The 19578-nt window shown below is 55.5% G+C and overlaps 1 protein-coding gene across 7 annotated transcripts in view; it reads right to left on the minus strand.

The window, feature by feature from the left end:
• Positions 1–642: 642 nt before the first annotated feature.
• The window catches only part of TMEM104 (transmembrane protein 104), a 40383-nt gene continuing 21447 nt past the window's right edge, over positions 643–19578 (minus strand). For 3 of the 7 annotated variants that reach the window (XM_072025605.1, XM_038165347.2, XM_038165346.2), the window contains exons 9-11: positions 14772–14825; positions 14092–14185; positions 643–4230 (exon numbers count right to left, since the gene is read on the minus strand). In XM_072025605.1, coding sequence (XP_071881706.1) covers positions 3470–4230; positions 14092–14185; positions 14772–14825 — 909 coding nt within the window. In that variant the 3' untranslated portion in view covers positions 643–3469. Of the gene's footprint in view, positions 4231–4322; positions 7226–14091; positions 14186–14689; positions 14826–19578 lie in introns of those variants that run through there. The other 4 variants (XM_072025608.1, XM_072025606.1, XM_038165349.2 and 1 more) reach the window with 2 other exon arrangements.

A 19578-nucleotide genomic window follows, 5' to 3' on the forward strand; every position in this document is an offset into this window, starting at 1 on the left:
AAAATCGGGAATCTGCAACCAGAAAAGGAGAAGGGGCCGGGAAGGTGTCGGTCCCACACGGGGACGGTGCAGCCACCCCGAGGCGAGGTGTGGTGAGGTCGAAGCCCTGCCCCAGCCCCTTCTCAGCCTCCAGGTTTTTATTTCCCCGTCCGTGGCCGTCGCTCCCTGAAGTGCCACAAAAGCCCGACTCCATCCCCGCCGCCACTTTGGCTCCAGATTTACAGCCCGAGCCCCAAAATCCTCCGCTGCTTGTGAGGTCCTCGGAGAGAACCACGGCAGAAAGTGTTTATTTCCATCATAAAGCTGCGTTTTAATATTTTAACATAAATCAAGCCGCGCTTTATGGCCATAATAAATTTGTTGGCAGAAACTTGCCTTCGCCGCCCGAGGCAGCCGAGCGATTCAATTTGTTTGGTTTTAAGTGTACGGAGATGTAATTGAGAAGGGGAAAGTGCAGATGTTTTAATTGAGTTTGCAGCCACCAGCCCGAGCGGCGGGAGGCTAATGGGGAAGCAGAGGTGAGGTCTCTATTAGCCTCTCCGCTTGCCATTTCTCCTTGGCTCGTGGCCCCATCCGTCACAGGAGCCCCCCCGGGAGCCGCTGCCTGGCGAGGAGGGGAAGGAAAGAGGCGAGGCAGAGCCGTAGTGTGTGCGTTTTATTGGGTTTAATCCCTTTTTTTTCTGAAAACCGATTACAGTCGGGACGAGCACGGCGTGAGAACCTGTAAGGATGAATCGGTGGTGTCAGGACCAGGCAAATCAAACCAGGTTTGCTGCTGCTCGGTGAGAGGAGGGAGCTCGCACCCGGCCCCCAGCCCCTCCTCTGCTGAGCCACCCCCTGCCCGCTTCCCCCCCCCCGTCGTTTTTAAGGCATTGCTGTCACATTTGGGGTGAAAAATTGAGTTTCTCTCCCTTCATCACCCCAATTTCTCGGACAGGTGGGGTTTGCTGCTGCGTGAGGGCTGCAGGCATCTGGGAATATTCTGGGTTATTGATCCAGGAACCTCTCGTGCTCCCCAGAGCTCTTCCAGGCAAGGTGCCACGGCACAGCAGAGCTGCTCACCTAGGCCAGGGCAGAGAAGGCACATCTGGGCACGTGAGCCCATGAGATGGGATGAGCAGCTCCTGGGAGGAGGCTAGGAGAGGGTGTGCAGGGCCGGGAGGTCTCAGCCCAGCCCCTGCTGCCTCCTGCAGAATGTGGAGGCTGCTGGAAAAAGGGGCAGGAGGGAAGGGGAGGCTGCGGGCAGCCCTGAGCGGGGACAGGAGGATGAGTGGAGGTGCAGTAACAGCAGTGATGGATGCGCCCCTGCTCTGGCTGGCACTGAAATGGGGCAGCAAGGACATGAAACCAGCACTCGGAGGGCTGGGGCTGAGCTGAATGAAAGGACAGGAGGCTGAGGGGGGATAGGAAAAGCCTCGGCCCCCTGCATCAACCCACACCTGGTCCCCTTGGCATCGCATCCCTCCCGCTGGCTGCGCCCACTGCAGCTGCACCAGGAGGACCGGGGGGGCTCAGCTCAGCGTGCCCCAGCCTTCGGGGTGCCTGTGATGGGCTCAGATCCAGCAGCCGAGGCTCTGCAAGAGCTGGGGAGCGAGCAGGGGAAGGGGGCAGTGGCAGACGCCTGCCCCACACCCCGCAGGGTGCCCCCAGCCCAGCTGCCCCCTGGTTTTGCTCTCCAAACACCCCAGCCGAGGCAGCAGCCACCTGTGAAGCTACGTGTCGTGGAGCTACGTTCATCTGGCAGCGAGGATGCCCCATCAGCCTCCCCGCAGCACCTGGGGATGTTTAAATTCGCCAGCAAGGGCTGCCAAGGGCTGTTTTGGATGGAGCTGGAGCAGAGAGAGGCAGGCCCCCTGCATCCTCTCCAAGCAGCTTGGCAAGGACACAGGCGCAGCGCTGGGGCTCGAGAGGTGGAGGGCTCTGCTGTAAAAAAACCATCGAGTGTTTTTGTACAGCTCCAGGTACTTGCATAGTCCCCCGGGAGGAGCACTTCAGGTCATATGGAAAGGAGAAAGTCCTACTTGAAAACGGAGCTTGATTAAAAAGAGCTGCAGTTCAAAGCTTGCTCCTAGCTCGCGGTGACACTTAATGCTGCAGCAAGTGCAGAGGGCAAGAGGAGAGGATGTAAGGGACATGCACCTGGCTCTGAACCTGCTTTAAGAAGGGCAGAGGAGAAAAAAGGATTTAAAATATTCCAGGTGAAAACTTCTTAAGTTCTTCCTTTTGTTACAAAAACCCCTCGGATCTTTGCCTGAGAGCCTCACACCCCCGAAGCGGTGCTGGCTGTGGCCGCGCGGTGCTGCAGTGACCGACAGAAGCCTCAGAAGTGCCTGGAGAGCAGCACTGATCACCTCCAGCACTGCCTGGATAAGGAAAGGGGCAGCCCGACACACACACAGAGGCACCTGGGGGCTCAGCAAACCCAGCTGAGCTGAGCAGGACCAGCCAAAACCCACCCCAACCCTGTGCAGAAGAGAGATGGGATTTGGGACCGATTTAGGACCAGTTCATTTGCCCTCCCCTGTAAGGCCTGGGAGCTCAGCTCCCGCAGGGAGGAGGCAGAGCTGAGCCATGGCACTGCCCTCCCCTGCTGGCACCTGCCTGCTCCCTTGAGTTAACACCCACCTCGTTTCAAGGCTAATTACCCAGCACAGGAGGCTGGGGATGCAGCCGTGCGCACAGCCGGAGCTCTCGCAGGTAACGCCTGGCAGCACTGGGCAATTAGCACCTTCCCAGCCCACACAAACCCCAACCACTGCCGTCGGGGTCTGGCCTCTTGCACCAGCCTGGTATGAAAGAGAAAAAGGTTTTGCCAGCTGAAGTCAGCGGGCAGCAAGGCCGCGAAGCTGCAGCCCTGCGGGCACGCCACAGCAAAGAGCAGGGTGAGAAATGTGAGAGTAAATTCCCAGCCTGGAGAAATCCAGCTCTGAGAGATCCCAGATCCTGGGCAACTCGTGGTGTTCCTTCCCCAGAGCACAACCAGGTTAATGCCTCCGGAAAAAGAAAGCGTAACAGAGCACAGGGTCCTTCGCTTCGAGCTAGGGCTGTGCCCACCCTGATTTCCTTCCCCTCCCCTCAGCTCCCCGGGTTTTGGGGGCTCCTCTCCCCCCCCCCCCCCCGCTGGTTCTGTGCGCAGCGGGTCCGTGCCTTTGGGAGCAAGGAGCAGAGCTGATGGCTGCAGCGAGCAGCCCCGGCTGCCTCTCCCCACGTGCCGAAACCCGCAGCACCAGGGGAGCGCCCCCGGCGATGCTCAAACGGAGCCGAAGGCGGCGGTGATGGGCTGAGAACCAGGGGGACGAGGCTGAGCCCTCTCCACCCACACGGGGGGAGGAAAAGGCCGTGTCCAGGCGGGACCCCCACCGCCACGCCAACAGCCTGGAGGAAAAGTTTCCCTCCACGCCACCTCTTCCCCTCCAGTCCCAGCGGGGTCGCGGTCTCTGGAACCCGAGAGGGAGAGCGCCGCCCCCCGTCAGAGCTTGGCCTCGCTCAGCACGATGTTGGCAGTCACAAAGACAAAGCAAAAGAAGCCCCAGACGAGCACGAAGACGATCCAGAAGGTGTGGCGGAAGGGGGAGAGGTGCTTGTTCACCGTCCCGCTGCCGAAAACCAGCTGCGTGTCCTTGCGGCTGCAGTAGGCGAGGCAGGCGGGGATGAGGTACTGGATCCCGTTCCCGGCGTAGGCGCCCGTGATCCCCACCAGGGACTCCAGGTCGTGGGTGCAGAAAGCCACCAGCACCGGGGGGACGAGCGTGATGGCCGGGAAGACGATCCTGTCCACCACCCAGGGGTAGGTGCCCCCTTCCCGGTGGAAAAGGGTCTTCCAGTTGTTGCGCAGGGTGACGGCGATGATGGGGAAGTTGGTGCTGATGGTGAAGACGGGGAAGAGGCCCAGGAAGTAGCGGATGAAGGCGACGCCGACGATGTCGCAGTCGGTGAAGTTGAGGGTGTACATGTCCATCAGGGTGTCGTTGCGGAAGCAGTAAATGGCGGTGAAGGACAGGAGGCTGTAGAAAGCCAGGATCAGGACGTAGTCGAGCAGCACCAGCTTGGTGACGTGCCTCTTCTTGGAGATGGGCGTGATGAGGGAGGGCAGCGAGTGCTGGCACATGAAGGAGTAGACGCACACCCCGAAGAGGTTGCGGATGCCCGACAGCTGGGCCATGGAGGGGTGGCCTTCAGCCTGGCCTCTGCTGATGCGGATGAGGGCCAGGATGATCATGAGGATGAAGGCTGGAGAGACAGAGAGGAGGTTTGGGGTCATGCCCAGCCCCGCGCTGCCCCCAGCCCTCCTCCCAGCCTTGGCCCCAGCTCTCGCCCTGCTCCTTGTGTCTGGGGAACGGGGGATGACAAAGGCAAGGAGCGCAGGAACTGATCAGCACTCGCTGTCAGCACATCAGGGAACAGGCTCAGGGCTTTTTGGCAGGCATCTCTCTCCTCCGGGACTCACACTCCCCCCCCAGCAGCAAATAATTGCTCGGGGTCCCTCAGGTGTTAACACCAACATTGCTGGGACCACTGCTCTGTTCCTCCACGCCCCCAGGGGTGCTTTGCTCTGCACCTTGGCTAAATATCCCCATTTAGAAGCACCTGAGATGTCTGAGCTTTGACCTCTAAAGGCAGAGAGGGCTAAGCCTGGCTGCAGAGCCGAGCCCAGCAATATTTCCACATGCTTACAACCAGAGCAACACCTCCAAGCCCTCCCCTACGAGCGCAGGCAGGTGCAGGGGAGCAGCAGCCACGCAGAGCTGTCCTGTCCCTGCGATCTGTCAGGCACGACAGAGCCAGAACCAGGCAGGCATCGGGCAGGCAGGAGGAACAGGCAGGAGGAACAGGCAGGAGGAACAGGCTGGCTGCAGCTAATCCCAGGGTGGCACAGCCCGTCTGGAAGGGACTGAAACAGCACCGAAAAGCTGCTATTAAAATTCATCGCTTCTCAGCACGACGTCTGCTCGTCTACCCTTCACTCGTGTCAGGGAAGAGCCGAACAGCGTTTCACAGAGCTTTTCACAAAAAGCTCCGTGCCACGGGCACAAGGAGTGGAGGTGTTTGGGCTGATCCCCTCATTTACTCTGCTGCTGGGAACGCCAGCCAGCAGCAGCTATCGCTGGACCATTATCCCTAGCATGGCACATAAAACCCGTAGAAAGCCAATCCTGGCATCGGAGAAATCACATCCACCTGGGAAGGACGATCACGGGCTGGAGTTAAAAAGGAGCAGGGCAGCAAGCTGCCTGGCAGGGCACAAGCAGGCAGATTTACAGCCCGACGCCGGCGCTGGATGGGCCAGGGTGGCTCGCGCAGAGCCGCCTCCTGCGCTGGGGAAAGGCCTCGGAGCCCGGCCATGAATTATCAGGTAATAAGAGAAATAACAAATCGCTGACAGCGGTATTATGCATGGCTTTCAACATCATAAATAAAAAACCAGAGGAATTAAACGGAGCAGCAGGCAGCTGTGTGGCCGTAGGAGGCCAGCGGTACCGAGCGCAGGGTGACAAGGACACGCGCTCCGTGCCCAGGAGCAGCCTGCTGCGGGCAGCTGAGGCAGGAAAACTCGCCAGGAACGGGGCTAGAAGTGAGTTGCAGACCTGTTGGTGCTCGCTGCCTCCATCCCCAGCGAGACCGGGTTCACCACAACCCAGCATCACCTCCCCAGCATCACCCCCCCAGCACCCCCAAACCTCACTGGCTCCTCTCTCAGCAGTTCCCCTCCACCCTCCCACAGCAGCCCCGTGCCAAGCACTTCCCAACCATCCCGTTTTCTCTCTTACTGCCCAAGGAAACCTCTCACTTCCAGCTGTTTCCCAGCAGCAGGACAAGCCTCACAGCTCCCCACAAACCCAGGGCTGGGGGATGACAGCCGACCCATTCCTTCACAGCTCCGGGAGAGCCAGCCCAGCCCAGGAGCGCTGAGCACCATTTCCAGCCCCGGGTTCCCAGTGGATTCCCCAAATGATGAGCCGAAATCTCTCCCTTCAGAAGCTACAACTCCCATACACTTGGGTTTTATTTCCTTACAGACTTCTTCCAGAGATTAAACCCATCAGAAATTAGAGTTCTGAGGAGCGATAAGCCAACACTGAGATCCAAGCCAGTGCTGCTTTCAGCAAGGCAAGGTGTGCTCCCCCTGCCCACTGCTGCTTTGCAGATGCACTGCCCTTCAGGACGATGGTGCTGGGAGGACTGGATGGGTCCCCGGTCTGATTCCAGCCCCGTGCTGGCAGCAGCCCTGCCCTGGGGGCTGTTTTCTCGCTGCCTGCAGCAGGTGAGCCGCTCGCCTCACTCCTGGAACCGGAGAGTTAAACCATTTGCATGCTAGATTTATCCACCTGTCCCTGGGAGGAGGCAAGCCCAAAATGAAGCTCTGAAGCCTGGTTATGCCGGATGATAAATCAGGATGAAAAGAAGCTGGCAGGCTGTGACTGACAGGCAGCTCCAAGCGGGCAAGAGGCAGCGCAGGACCCTGCGGGCACACAAAGCTCCCACTCCCATCCTCCTCTACCCGCACAGCGGGCTGGAGGACTCGCACCACAATATTTGGTGGCACCTGCAGGTGCCACATCAACTTTCCAGCAGCTGCTTTGCCAGCAAGGACCCCTGCGAAGTCAGACACGGGGTCATCAAAGAGCCTCAGCCCGCTCTGTACGCACAGGAGGGAGCAGGCGAGCACCACGCCGCAGGGATGAGCCCTTCAGGCACCAGCAGCCAGGGCCACAAAGCAAGGCTGCTACAGACTGCTAGGAGGTTACACAAAAGCTTTGTTTTGATCCACGTTTTGTACAGTCCCTAAAAAGCAATCGAGGGCTTTGCCTGCCCTGATTTACAAGGCGTTAGACCCGCTCCAAGCCCACGCACCGCAGAGAAGCTCTGCAGCCAGCAAGGCTCAGAGGACACCGCTCGTCTCATCTGCCCTCCCCTGGAGCTCTGAGCATCCTCTGAGCTGAAGGATGAAAATGAGACTGTGAGGGGAAAAAAAAGGGGGACACAAAGCAAAATTGTGATGCATCTCATCACCACTGTCCAGTCGCATCCCCTGCTGCCCCCTGCTCTAGCTGTAAGATGTTGTCTTTTCCTCCGAGACGAGCAGCCCTTGCAGACTGCCACCTGTCCTGCTTGACTCAGGAGATGATTCAGAGACAGGGCAGCTCTGCCATGGTTCTTGCAGGTGGAAGAATGAATATGAATGAGAGCACATCCAAATACCAGCACGCCGAGAAAATATGGGAGCCTGGGGATATTAAAAATACAGTTTGGTGAGCTTTGACAGAAGCATAACAGAGCTCAGAGAGAAGCAGTGGAGGTAATCTGCCCCTTCCACGTTTATGGATAGTTTTGCAGAGTCAGAACAAACAGCTTTGTAAATGCTAAGTGCTGTCTCCTAGATGAGCTTCATCTCTCTGCAGAAAGGCTACTGCAAGAAAAAAAACACCTCCAAGAATAAAACAGTTCCCAGCCCGGTAGGTTCCCGAAGAACTGGTGCTCAAGATGAGTTTCTGGCTTAGCTCTCCCTACACCCCAGGCAAAACACGATGCTCTGGAGATGTCCCACCTGGTGCCCACCTCTGCCTCTCCATTAGCAGGCAGAAGTAATGAAGATGCCAAACTGAGCCACGCTGGGAAGTGTGGAAGAGAAACGTGCTGCCGGGGAATTCAGGGGACCACTTGGTAACGTGGAAACAAGCTCAGGAGCGAGGTCCTGCAGAACTCGGGGTCCTCTGGGATCACGCCGTGTGCTCTGAGCCAGAAGAACGACCTTGCCCCAGCCTGAGCCACATCCCCTCCAGCACCATCCCCTCTCAATCCTGCACCAGTGAGCCCAGCACGAGCACCCCAGTACCTGCAGACCCTAGGGAGAGGCAGTGCCCTGCAGCCCCCCCGGCTGGCTGCTCCCCCACCCCAGGCAGGGCCATTTTTTGGAGCAGGCGCCGTGCTGCTGCCACATCTGCAGCAGGGCCATCCGTCACCGCTGCCTGTCAGTGTGACAGAGCTTTTTTTTTTTTTGTCGGAGCGGAGAATCAATATGCCAGGAAATAATGATAACGAATCGCCCTTCCCCAACGCGCGCCGCTCGCTTCCCTTCGCGCACATCGGCTGGCACGATGGATGCCGAGAGGAGGGCATCGCCCCAAGCCCCCGCTGCCCCTTCTCTTTGAAAGGATCGAAGGGAAGGAAGGAGCTCACTCCTCGTCACAGCCTTGGTCGTGAACCTTCACCGGGCTGAAACACAGGAGACCGCTCTTGAAGAGGACAGTGTTAAACAGACCCCACTTAGCTTAACAGCAGGCAGCTTTCAGGAGAGGAGGAGTAAAAAAGCAAGAGCACCTGCTCCGTGAAGACACAGGCACCTTCCACGTCCCTAATTAAGACCTGTGCTGCCCACCCTGCAGCTGATGCCTTTCCACGATGCCGTTCCCCCAGCTCAGTGCCAGCCGCCTGCCTGCGGTGCTTTGGGCAGGCACAAGAGCCCACGGGAGCCCTGGAAGTGCCAGGCATTAGGGATGCGGTGGCATTTCCAGTACCCGAGTACAGCTGGAGCTCACCACGCTGGCGGAACAGAGGATCTGAAATTCAGATGCCGATTCTTAAAAGCCAGTTACTCCTGCAGAAGCTCTATCCTGCCACTTGCTAACGACCTGCAGCTCTTGGAGAAGCCTGGAGTGCCAACTGATGAATTTCTGCAGCCTTCAGAGGAGGTTTCTACACAAAATGATGGCGAAGAGATAAGAGGGGAACCGGATTTGCTCCCTCCGATGCGGGAGCTGGAGTAGTTAAGGATCAGACTTGGCACTGACTGAGCCTAAAGCAGTCTCTGGGAAGATGAAGGATTTATGAGAGCAGAGACTGGGGGGAAACACGATGGATCTCTTCGTTGAAGACAGCAACTCCCTTGGGAAACGTCAGAAGGAGAAGAGGAGGGAAATGCCTTTCCAGAAGAAAGGTACGAGCAAAAGCTGGGGGACATCAGCGTGGCTCCTTCCTCTGCCGGGCAGCGGGGACCAGGGGACTGCTGCTCACACAGCAGGGGACACACAGCCACACGTGGGATGTGCGAAGAGCCCAGAAGCGTGATGCAGCTTACCCCAAAGCCAAGAAAAAGGTGGTCTGAGAAGTGGAAGCAGTGGGTCTCCGGCACCTCCGCCCTGCGCCGGCTCCTGCTGCAACCACCTCGGGTGCTGCTGCTGCGTGGTCTTGGGCCAGAAGGAACTCATTTTGTTCAAGAATAAAACCTTTAGACATCACCTGGCTGCTTTTCTTGGCCATCCAGGGTAGCATTTGCCAGGCTCTGAGGTTAACAGGCAGCCCCCCAGGTACCAGCACCTGCTGGGGACCCCGTGGAGCCGCCCCCAGCCCCAGACACCTCCACGCCAGCAGCCGTGCACGGGCAGAAAAAAACTGCTCTGCACTCCGGCGTTTATCACGGATGCTTTATCTCAACATATGGGAAGGGAAGAGCAGCCAAGGCGTTTGTTTGCTTCTGGTGGAAAATTACCCGCGTTGTTTATCGTCCTCTCTCCTCTGGTCACCTCCGGCAGCAGCACCATAAAGCCTCGGAATTTGGGGTTGTTGTGAGCTCTGCACCTGGCTCGGCCTTACTGTTAGATTTGACAGCCACTTCTCCCCATTGACAAGTTACTTTTTTTATGAGAAAGGAGTATCACACACCTGGGTGTCACCATGAACCCGAAATAGGGTCTGGCATGCTTTGGGAGGCACTGGGGGCACAGCACCCGTGTCCCACAAACTCCAGGTACTCGGCAGCCTCAGCCACACGCTCCCCATCTTGCCTCGAGCCTTACCCAGCCAAATTCCTATCCTCTTGTCCCAACAGCACATCCTTTCACCTGCTGAACCGCAGAAAGCAGCTCTGTGTGCCACACACCCACCCTAAAATCACCCGGACCCTCGCAGCACGGGGACGTAGGGCTAAATGCGTCCTGCAGCTCCCCTTCTCCAGCTCTCAGAGCAGTCGGCTCGTCTCCTCCCGCCTGGATGCAGTGCTCTTTTCAGGAACGTCAGCTCCTCGGGCAGGATCTCAGCGGTCCCGTCCAGCACCGCACGTCACTCTCCATCTGCATCTGAAGCCAAGGAGGCTCCTGCACTGCCATCAGCCCCGCTTCGCCCCGCTGCCCCCCACAAACACCACTGAGATGAGCTCCGAGAGCGACAGCTCCGAGAGCGAGCATGACAGAAGTGCTGCCTTTTAGCTACCTCTTCATAAATATATTCACTTCTTAGTGAATTATTTACCCTGGGCTCTGGCAGCAGCTTTCTCTGCTCCAAAAAGGATGCAAGAACACGAAGTTACTTGGGTGAAGAAGCTTGCCTGGATCCCTAAAACAACCGAACATGCAACAGCGCCCTGGCTCACAGTAAATCCCTCTTCCTCGTCCCTCCCGTACGCCCTGCTCCGGGAAAGGGGCAGAGAGGGGATGCTCCCTGCCCTGCCTGCTGCAGAAAGCTGGCTCGGAGCAGCAGAGAGGCCACCCTGAGGGCTGCAGCCCCTGGTGATAGGGAAAGAGCTACCAAAGACCTGAACAGACCGGGGGAGTCAGCAGCACGCCTCCGGAGAGCCCTTTCCTGGTTTCTTCCCTAGGAGCCTTCAACCAAGCACCCTGGAAAGGAACAGGGGGAATATTTAACACACCTGCTGGCTGTTCGTGTCCTTTGCCTCTCCACCTTACTGGCCAGAGGAAGGAGATTTAATTTCTGGGCATATAATGGTGAGATCATTACCTGGGCAGGGTTGGGAGCGATCTGTCCCTAGGGCTGCAGTTAGGGGAATGGATGTGGCACAGGGAAGGGAGCCTGCAGCCAGCAAACCCCGAAGCTTATTCCTCCGTAAAAGGGCTTTTTATTAAAATAAAATACTTCTGCTAACTACGACACGGCACCGAGAGCAGTCCATAAAGCAAACGTCCCACGTGGGAGCTGTCTGGGAGCATTTGCCACAGACTCAATACCAGCAGCAATAAGCAAACCACCAATAAGTCTGAAGCCAGCAGCCCCCACCTACAGAGCCGGGCAGCCCGGGCTGTAACAGGCTGCAATTAATCGGGTTAGCTGCTTAACACACAATAGCCCAGTGTTTGCTGCTGAACCCCGCCGAGCCCTGTCCCCTTTTGTTATCTGTCTTAATCCAGGTCCTTTCCCATGCCACCGCCAGGCAGTTATTGTCTGGGAATAAAGAGCTAGGGCCGGGCCCCTCTGCTTCCAGAAGTGCATCGGCGTGGCTGGGTCACCGTCTCCAGCACAAATTTAAAGCCTTTAGGAAAAAAGAGCCTGAAGTCCGAACAAAATTGAAAATGTTATTAATGGTTTAGCCTTCTGCAGGCAAACTCCTGCACCAAGAATCCTGTACAGGACCTGGGGAAAACTCCACAACCACCCCAGGACTTGGGCTACCAAGTAGGCTCTGCGGCCAGCTGTGTGAGCTGCTTCTCCAGGAGGCTGCCAACAGCTCCGTGCCTCTGGCAGCCTGCTCCTTGCCCCAGGCCTCCTGCAGATCCACCCTTGGTGCTCCTACGGTCCTGAGAGGAGAGCACTCACCGTGCCAGCCTTGTTGCTGGATGAGCTGGTCCCCTGGGATGAGTGCTAGTCCCTCACCCGGGGTGAGGAACACCTCTGGACACAGGGCTCACCCCTGCTGCACCTCCACATCGTTCAGACCAGCCCGGTTTTTCCTCCTAATTCAGGTCGTTTAAGACTCAATTTTTTCAGGATTTTTTTTTCCTGTCCACCAGGTGCGGACAGAGACGCCTGCAGGCTTTGCTAGCGGGCGCGCCGCCTGCGACGATCCCGAGGAGCCCGGTGACATCTGATTATTGCTCAGATCAGGGGAGAGAGGGGCAGCGGCTTCCAAAGGCAGCGCTGCCGCCGTGGCAGCCACCAGCAGCAGTGACCTTCACACGCAGCGAGCTCTGCCCGCTGCCAGGAGCCAGCCTCAGCCGCTGCCAGCTCTGCCGTGCAGCACCTGGGGCGCTGTGTCCGCACGGCAGGCAGTGCTGCTCTGAAATCTGGGGCATTTTCATGGGGTCGGGGAAAAAGGTGCACGGCAGGACTCGTGGTAAGCATGTTACAGAGCCTTACTGGCCCCCCAGCTCTACCAGGCTTGGTTTTAAAAATCCTAATGCAGAGTAGGGGTTGGCTTCCCACCCGTACCAACCTGTGGGTTTGGGTGAGCTGAGCCAGCCCCTGCCCCTGGGGAAGTTTGCACCCAGCAGAATAAAAGCGAGGCCGGCAGCTCTGGCATTCTGCTGATCTAAGACAGAAGAACCACGTTCAGAGCCACGAGGCTAACCACAACCAAAGGAAGGCAAAGAAAAGGCAGACACCAGGACAGGAGTCCCCATCTGGCCATCGGCATCCAGACAGGATGAGTTCAAGAGACCCCCAAGGCACCAAACAACTCCATTTTTTAGGATCTAAGTGCCAACAGAAAGCTCCATCTAACTCAACGCCCTGCTTTTGGAGGAGAAGGACAGCAGGTGACGTGAGGACATGGGAGAAGCCAGCTTGATAAATCTGAGCAGTATGGGATCCATCCTTATCCCAGAACCTGCAGCAAGAGCTTTTCTGTTCCCTGCATCACATGGCTGCTTGACAAATCATCCCTCCTAACAAACCTATCCCTCATCGCGTGCATACGGAATCTGTTGCTCTAAGTAGGCACCGAGGTGCTGTCAGGGTCATTAAATATCATTATCTGGGGCAGCTGTTCTCCAGCAGGCTGACGCAGGAATCAATCAGGCTGGAGCACGAGTTTCCCCTACACCTCTCCAACCAGTGCCTTTGTCCCTCTCCATCAAGGGAGGGAAGAGGCAGCTCTGCCTTTACACCAAGGCTCAGCAATCTCCGAACCGGAGGCAGCTGGCTGCAGGGAAAGCAAAGGCAGGCCAGGCAGGTTGTCACAGGGACAGGGTGAGTGAGGTCTGACTGATGTCTTTACTGGGAAAGAGAAGGCTGAGTCATTGGAGGCAGGCCAGTGAGCTGAAGAGATTACACTTGAAAAAAATAAAATAAAAAACCTTCCTTTAATACCCCCTTAATGAGATAACCTCTCTCTGCGAAGGACGTGCTGGGGGGGGCTTTCAAACCTTTCATGTGCTCAGACAGCAACGTGGAAAAATGGGAGTTGAGGATTTTCACACCATCGGAGGTCAGCTGGCGTTAACTGAGCCGCTCAGCATCTGAGACTCGAGGGCTTAAGATCCAGCTTCATTTTCCTGGGTGACGGCTGCTTAACCCCATCTCAGGTGTCCTCTGGAACAGAGGCTCTCTGCCAGCCACCTCCAGACAGGATCACAGCCCTTTGATCTCCTGGAGAAGGGATATTATCTCCAGCTGAAGTCAGGTCAAACGTGTGCATGGTGGGAAAATAGTCTGAGAGTCATCTTTTTGTCCTATTTTAGGTCGGTGATGGGTATAAGCAGAGTTCTGTGCTCAAATGGTCTGGGCCCACGAACGAGGAGATTTTTAACCTGCCAAAATGCCACTAGGGCTGGAAAACTGCTAGCCCTGAATAGCAGTCACCCTGTGTAGGTTGCACAACCCAAGACAAGTCTCAGTGTGAGCCTCTGTTGCACACTCCCAGCTCTCAGCCTTTTAAGTGCACGTACACACACAAGCCAGGTGTGAGGCAGCTGCACCTTTGGATGACACCAGCGCTGCAAACACTGATGGCTCACCTCCTTTAAGAGAAAGGTCTGTCCTTCCACAAGAGCTTAGCAGTAAGATTTTGGGAGAGCTCATGCTTCCCAAGGGCAACATGTGTTAATTTAAGGGTTTTCAATGAGCACATCCTATCAAGTCCCAGGGAAAAAATGCAAACATGGTAAAAAGGACAGCAAGTCTCAGATGAAGACACCTTCATCTACCAGATTGTCTGATTGAGAATATTTTGTTTCAGTCAGAAACTTTATCCTAAAGCCACATTCCTTTTCTTCACCACGGATAGCAGACCTGGCCAGTCCTCCTGCAAGAGGCTGTTTTTACAAGCACGCACTTACAAACACGAATATCTTGCCAAAAAAATGCATCCGTGGCATGACTCAGGTTCCATCTATGGCGAAGAGGTGGGGGCTTGCCAAGACTCACCTATCCACCTCATCAGAGACGTCATGATTTGAAGGTACTTGGTCTTCTGTACGTTGAAGAAGGTAAAAGGACCCAGGAGTAGAGTGAACGCTGCCTGGAAGGACAACAAAAACAGCCAGGTTAAAAAAACAAGTTCTGCTAGGAAGACAAATTTATCAGTAAAGCAAAGCTTGCCTTGCAAGTTCACCTCCAGACATGTCTGTCAGAGCCTTCTTTGTTGCTTAATTTCACAGCGAGGTTGGCTGAGACACCAGGGGTCGAGCAAGCTGCTCGGTATCAGGAGCTGCCTTGGGCAGGAGCAGAGCACAGGATCCTCCTGGCTCTCAGCCACTCGCTATCACTGCTCCAGCCTGGCTTTACTGACACGTTTCAGAACAGGCTCTCACAGCAGCTTTATGAAACATTAAACACCAAACAGCAGCCTCTTTGTCCAGGTACGTGCTCAGTTTAGGCCCGGGCAGCAATAGCTGGGAGCAGTCTGCTCGCGTTAGCACTGATGGCTGGCTTTGAGGCTGAACAGCGACAGAACCAGGGCTGCCCAGGACATTTTAATTCACACCGAGTTGCACGTTTTAGAGCAGGAAGCTCAAAACTTAACAGTTACACTGCTGACTTGGATGCTGGTCTCCTCGCTGCCCTCTTAGGTGTACGCTGAGAGCAGTGGGTCTCAGCCACCTCACCTGGGAACGCCGCGGCACCCGCCTGCTGCTCCTCCTCCAGCAGGGTTGCAAAATCTATCCACCAAAACAGAAAAAGCATTAAGGCTGCTGTTTTCTCCGCGTTTCCTCTAGCTCTCTCATGCAGCACAACACAAACCTGCTGTCAGCCCATGCCCTGTGCAGCACCATCACACCTGGCTGGGGCACGGGGCAGCACGCAGAGCACCGCCTTGTCCAGGCGGAGAAAAGGAGCTGACAACAGACCTTGATGGAGGTCTGAACGTGAACTGGGAGAAGATATTTCTGCCAGGGACACAAATTGGTGCTACAGAAGAGGTTTGCCTGCAGTCCACGGGGCAGCACGGGCTCTCAGCTGCCAGCGGTGGGGTAGCAATGCACCAGCAGGTCCACGAGCAGCACGGAAGCATCGAGGAGGCTGCAGCGCACGCCGTCAGGATTTGTTCAGAATCCCAACAGGATGTGAAAGACAAACACTCAACATTAATATTTACACGCTGCTCTTTTCCATGACTCCTTAAAGCAGTTCCCAAGAAAAGGTGTCACCAGAAGGGAAGAACTGAGGCTCAAAAGGGCAGGCGGCGGAGCCTCCAGGTCTCTGTCGACCCCAGAGTCAGTGACAGAGCAGGAACCGAGCTATTTTAAGACAAGTACAACGCCAAGAAACCTTTTTTGAGACTGTTTCAGAATATCTGCAAGGCAAATTGGAAGTGCCTCACACTGCAAGTATTCTCAAACGACCAAAGTAAATCCAGCAAGGGGACCAGAGGAGAGAGCCCTTGGGTTTCACACGCTGCTCGGTCAAGACACTACGACCTCGGGGCCACCATTTACGCTACATCTTGTGGTTTTTTTTCTTTGCACGCAGAAAAAAACAAGAGAGAAAGCACACAGAGAATTCAGATTTGCAAAACAATTCAGGATGCTTGGAGGAAGTGCTGAAATGACACAGAATACAGCATCGCAGGCATAACTGACAAGACTACGAGCCAGAACAGCCTTAACAGTTCAGACACTCTCCGTTTTAACACAAGCAAATCAGCCAGTTACAAGTCTTTTTTGTTCTTCTCCCTCTTGTTCCTTTCTTCTAGTCACCTTAACTCCCTCTCCTACCCTTAGAGACTGCCATTCAGTCCTAGGACAGGGCACAGACCTCAGAGGACTAAAACTTTAGCCTAAGGAGTAGGTCAAAGATCTAGAGAAACCAAAGACAACACCAACTCTATTGCTGGAAATTATTCTGGAGTTTGACACTGATTTGTCTCAGCCCCCTCCCAAAACACAGGCGCTGCTCAGCACAGCCTCCCTTCAGGTCCCGTGATTAGCTCCTGCAGCAGGGAGAGCTGAAACAAAGGAGACAGGGGAAGGATGGTGCTAATTAAGGAACAGGTGTCCTCTGCTAATTGGGATGCAACGGAACTGATTGGCAGAACAGCACCTCAAACCATACCAAGGATTGACACGAGATCCCTGAGCACCAAACAGCTGGGTCTGACACCTGGATTCCTCTACATCACTGAAGAGCTGCTTTAGGGTGGATTTTGGGCTCTGCTGCTGAAGAGCACAAAAAGCAATGTCAGCTGCTGGAAGGACCTGGGTCTCCTGCACGTTCCTCCAACTGCTAACGAAGCACGAGGAACTCTTCTGGATTTTACACTCCATTTTCTGCAGGCAGTCTCAGCTTAAGGCATATCACACACCTCAATCCATCAAGCAACTCCTTCAATCCTGCAGGCTTTACCGAAGTCACGGTGCAGGGCAAGGGGAGCAGGGAGGAAAGATCCAAGGTGCTGTGGCTGAGCAGTCAGGATCCCATCCTTTAAGGCAAGCAGTGCCTTCTGTGCCTAACAAGATCCTGGAAGCGGTCCGGAGGAACCAAGTGGGAAATGAATTCAAGTGCAATAGAAATATATTACCTCTTTGATGTCTGTTAGGGAACGGAGATGGGGATCCACGGATCGATAGGAGCGATGCTCAGGCCTGGAGGGAGATGAGGTGGTGCTGCTCCGCAGAGATTTGTGCCAGCTGCTTCGAGGGAAGGAAGTCACAGCACACGCTGAGCAGCTTGGGGGGAGGTGGGCAGGGCAGGGGAGGACGTCAAACTGCAAGATTAACATCCCTGCGGGGTCAAACAGCTCTGCAAGATGCAGCACAGGTCAGGGACGAGGGCCAGCTCCTCAGTGACAACCAGGACATGAGGGGTGAGGGCTCAGTCCCTGCATTTGACCCGATCCCCTCAAACCTCGGGAGTGTCCCACAGCCAGGAAGGCTGCTTAAAATCACACCCCAAAAACATTAGAACAAGGATGTCTAACTTCTCAGCCTCCCCGTGCCAGACACCTCAATGTTCCTCCTACCCACGGAGCTAATTAGTTTCATCACTCTCCCTGAGGAGAACGCAAGCCCAAAGCAGCGCCTCAGACACGCACCAAGCCTTCCACCTGATGTTTTCCAAGCTCAAGCTTTCCCCAGAGGGGTATCATTTACAGAGTGCTTCATTACGTGTGCCGTTCAAACAGCCTGAAACCTCCACAGAAAACCGAAGTTGGCCCTGCCAGAAATCGAGCTCTTAGAGACGAAAGAGCTCTCCCAAGTTCTCCAGTTCACCTCTCGAGCTCGTTTAGGCAGCTGAGAGCTTGTAATTCTCTTCCTGAACTTCAGCAAATTAACCTGAGGCAGAACAAGCACAGTCTGCATTGATTAAAGATTTCTCTTCTAGCAAGAAGAATCTTCCCTGGTAGGAAGCATCAGGCGTACGAGGATGATTCATTTCCAGCTTAAACAGGGGAAGGGAATCCTCCCCTCAGCTAAGGAGCACCAGATCCATCAAACCCCATTTCCATGCAGAGGATGGCAGAGAGAAGCCTTCCTGATGTGTTTTTACGCGGTGAACTGGCTGCAAAGAGCAGCTCCCTGATCTCTGCCCACCCTTCCCCACCCAACGGGGAGGACCAGGCAAGTGGCAGATAAATGCAACAGGGGCACAAGTGCTGACTTCTCCTTATGCTGGAGGACGGGGGGGGAAAAACCCAGCACGTTACTAACCAAATCCCACTTTTTCTCGCTTTTACTGACATTTCCAGGCAGAAAAGTAGAAATGCAGAGCAGAAGAAGGCAGAGCAGCTTGTCACCCTGAGTTACACCCTGCCTGGCAGACCTGCTGGGTGCCCCGCGAGGGTCTGCAGACCCACTGCTGCCATGCCAGGAGCACACCGAGGGCTGGGAGCTGCTCTTCACCCACATCTCAGCTGCTGCCACCTTCCCAGCCTCCATACCTGTCAGCCCTTCGCATCTCAGCACGAGCAGCAGGCTGGCACACTTGTGTCTTCTTGCCACGGGGGAAGCCGGCTGGGGCGTACCGTATTTTTATAAATATTTCTAAAAGTGCACATTATTAAAGCTCTTATGGTAAAGATTAAAGGTTATGTTGCTTACGTAACCTTATTTATTGGCTTATCTTGAAAAAGCAGGAGGAAGATCAAGCGTTAATAGGACATCTGGCTGCTGGAATCAGCTTAGTCTGGGCCAGGACCACCACCGAGGGAGCTCCCAGCCGCTAAACGACAGCCAGCGAACACCAGCAGCCCTTCAGGCTCCTCAAATATGCCTCATGCCACAGCCAGAGGGCTGCATTGACTAAAAACGGCTTCCTTATTGACCTGAAGGGTGCATCTATCACTGCGAACCAGCACAGGTCAATAGCTTTCATCCGCTTCCCAGCGCGTGGCTTTTCCAGGAGCCGGTGCAGCTCAGGAAGCACCATCAGCAGCCCCAGCCCGGCTGATTCACACCCTAGCTGCAGCCCTCGCGGCGTGACAGCCCGCATACAGCTGCGAGAGGATCAACTGGCAGCCAGCTTCCTTCGTGACCGTCATCAGAGCTCGCTTGTTTTCAGACTCCTCTGTAGCAGCAGCATCTGCGCCCGGTGCTCTGAGCGCTGCTTTTAGGAAAAGCAGCCACCGCTCCCTGCTGATTCGGGACCCCGGCACTTCCAGGCAGGTCGGGTATTTACCTGAGGGAAGCGTAACAACGAGGACTAAGTTGATCAAACCAAGCAAATATTCCCAGAGTAGAGTAAAATGTTTGAGATTTTTTTGGATAAATGCAGCTGAGGGGCACGAGGCTGTCACAGCACCACAAGGGAACAATCCCGGCTATCAGGCCATCGGTTTTAACACCGAGATAACGAGGCAAGCTTGCCTGAACGAGCACCTCCTGGAGCAAGCTCTGATTCAGCGCTCAGACAAGGAAAATCTCCTTGAGCGTGGCAGCAAAGCAGGCACTTCATACACGCTGCCAGAGCAGCAGCTCCGACACCCCTCCTGCTCCTGCAAGGCGTCCCTGAGCTCAGAGCTGCTGCAAAACCCAGGTGAGTGCTGCGAGGGACAGGCAGAAAATCCAGCAAAGCAGCCCAAATACGTACAGGGAGTACAAGGTGGCAGGAGAGCAAGATGGCACGAGCGCCAGGGCCTGGCTGCTCTCCGTGTTAGCTAACCACGTTGGCTTCTCTCCTCTAGACTATGTCAAAAGGGACATCTGGGCGAAAAAACACCAAAACAAGGGATTTACCTGCACTGACACAGATTAGGGGTTTTTATCCCTAGGTGGAAGCCTGAACCAGACTGCTGCTTACCGGGACAATCTGTTCTGTATGACCTGGTGTCACTACTCACGGCCTCGGGGAATACTTTAGGGCTGGCTTCGGGCAAAAGCGTTAAATTTGCGCTGCCTTCCCCACTCCTGTTTGAAATGTTTGTCCCTGAAATAAAGGAAGCAGAGCTTGCAAACACTGAGTTACTTCCAGCTTCAC

Source organism: Anas platyrhynchos, chromosome 19, assembly GCF_047663525.1.
Source record: "Anas platyrhynchos isolate ZD024472 breed Pekin duck chromosome 19, IASCAAS_PekinDuck_T2T, whole genome shotgun sequence".
In the NCBI taxonomy this organism is placed as follows: domain Eukaryota; kingdom Metazoa; phylum Chordata; class Aves; order Anseriformes; family Anatidae; genus Anas; species Anas platyrhynchos.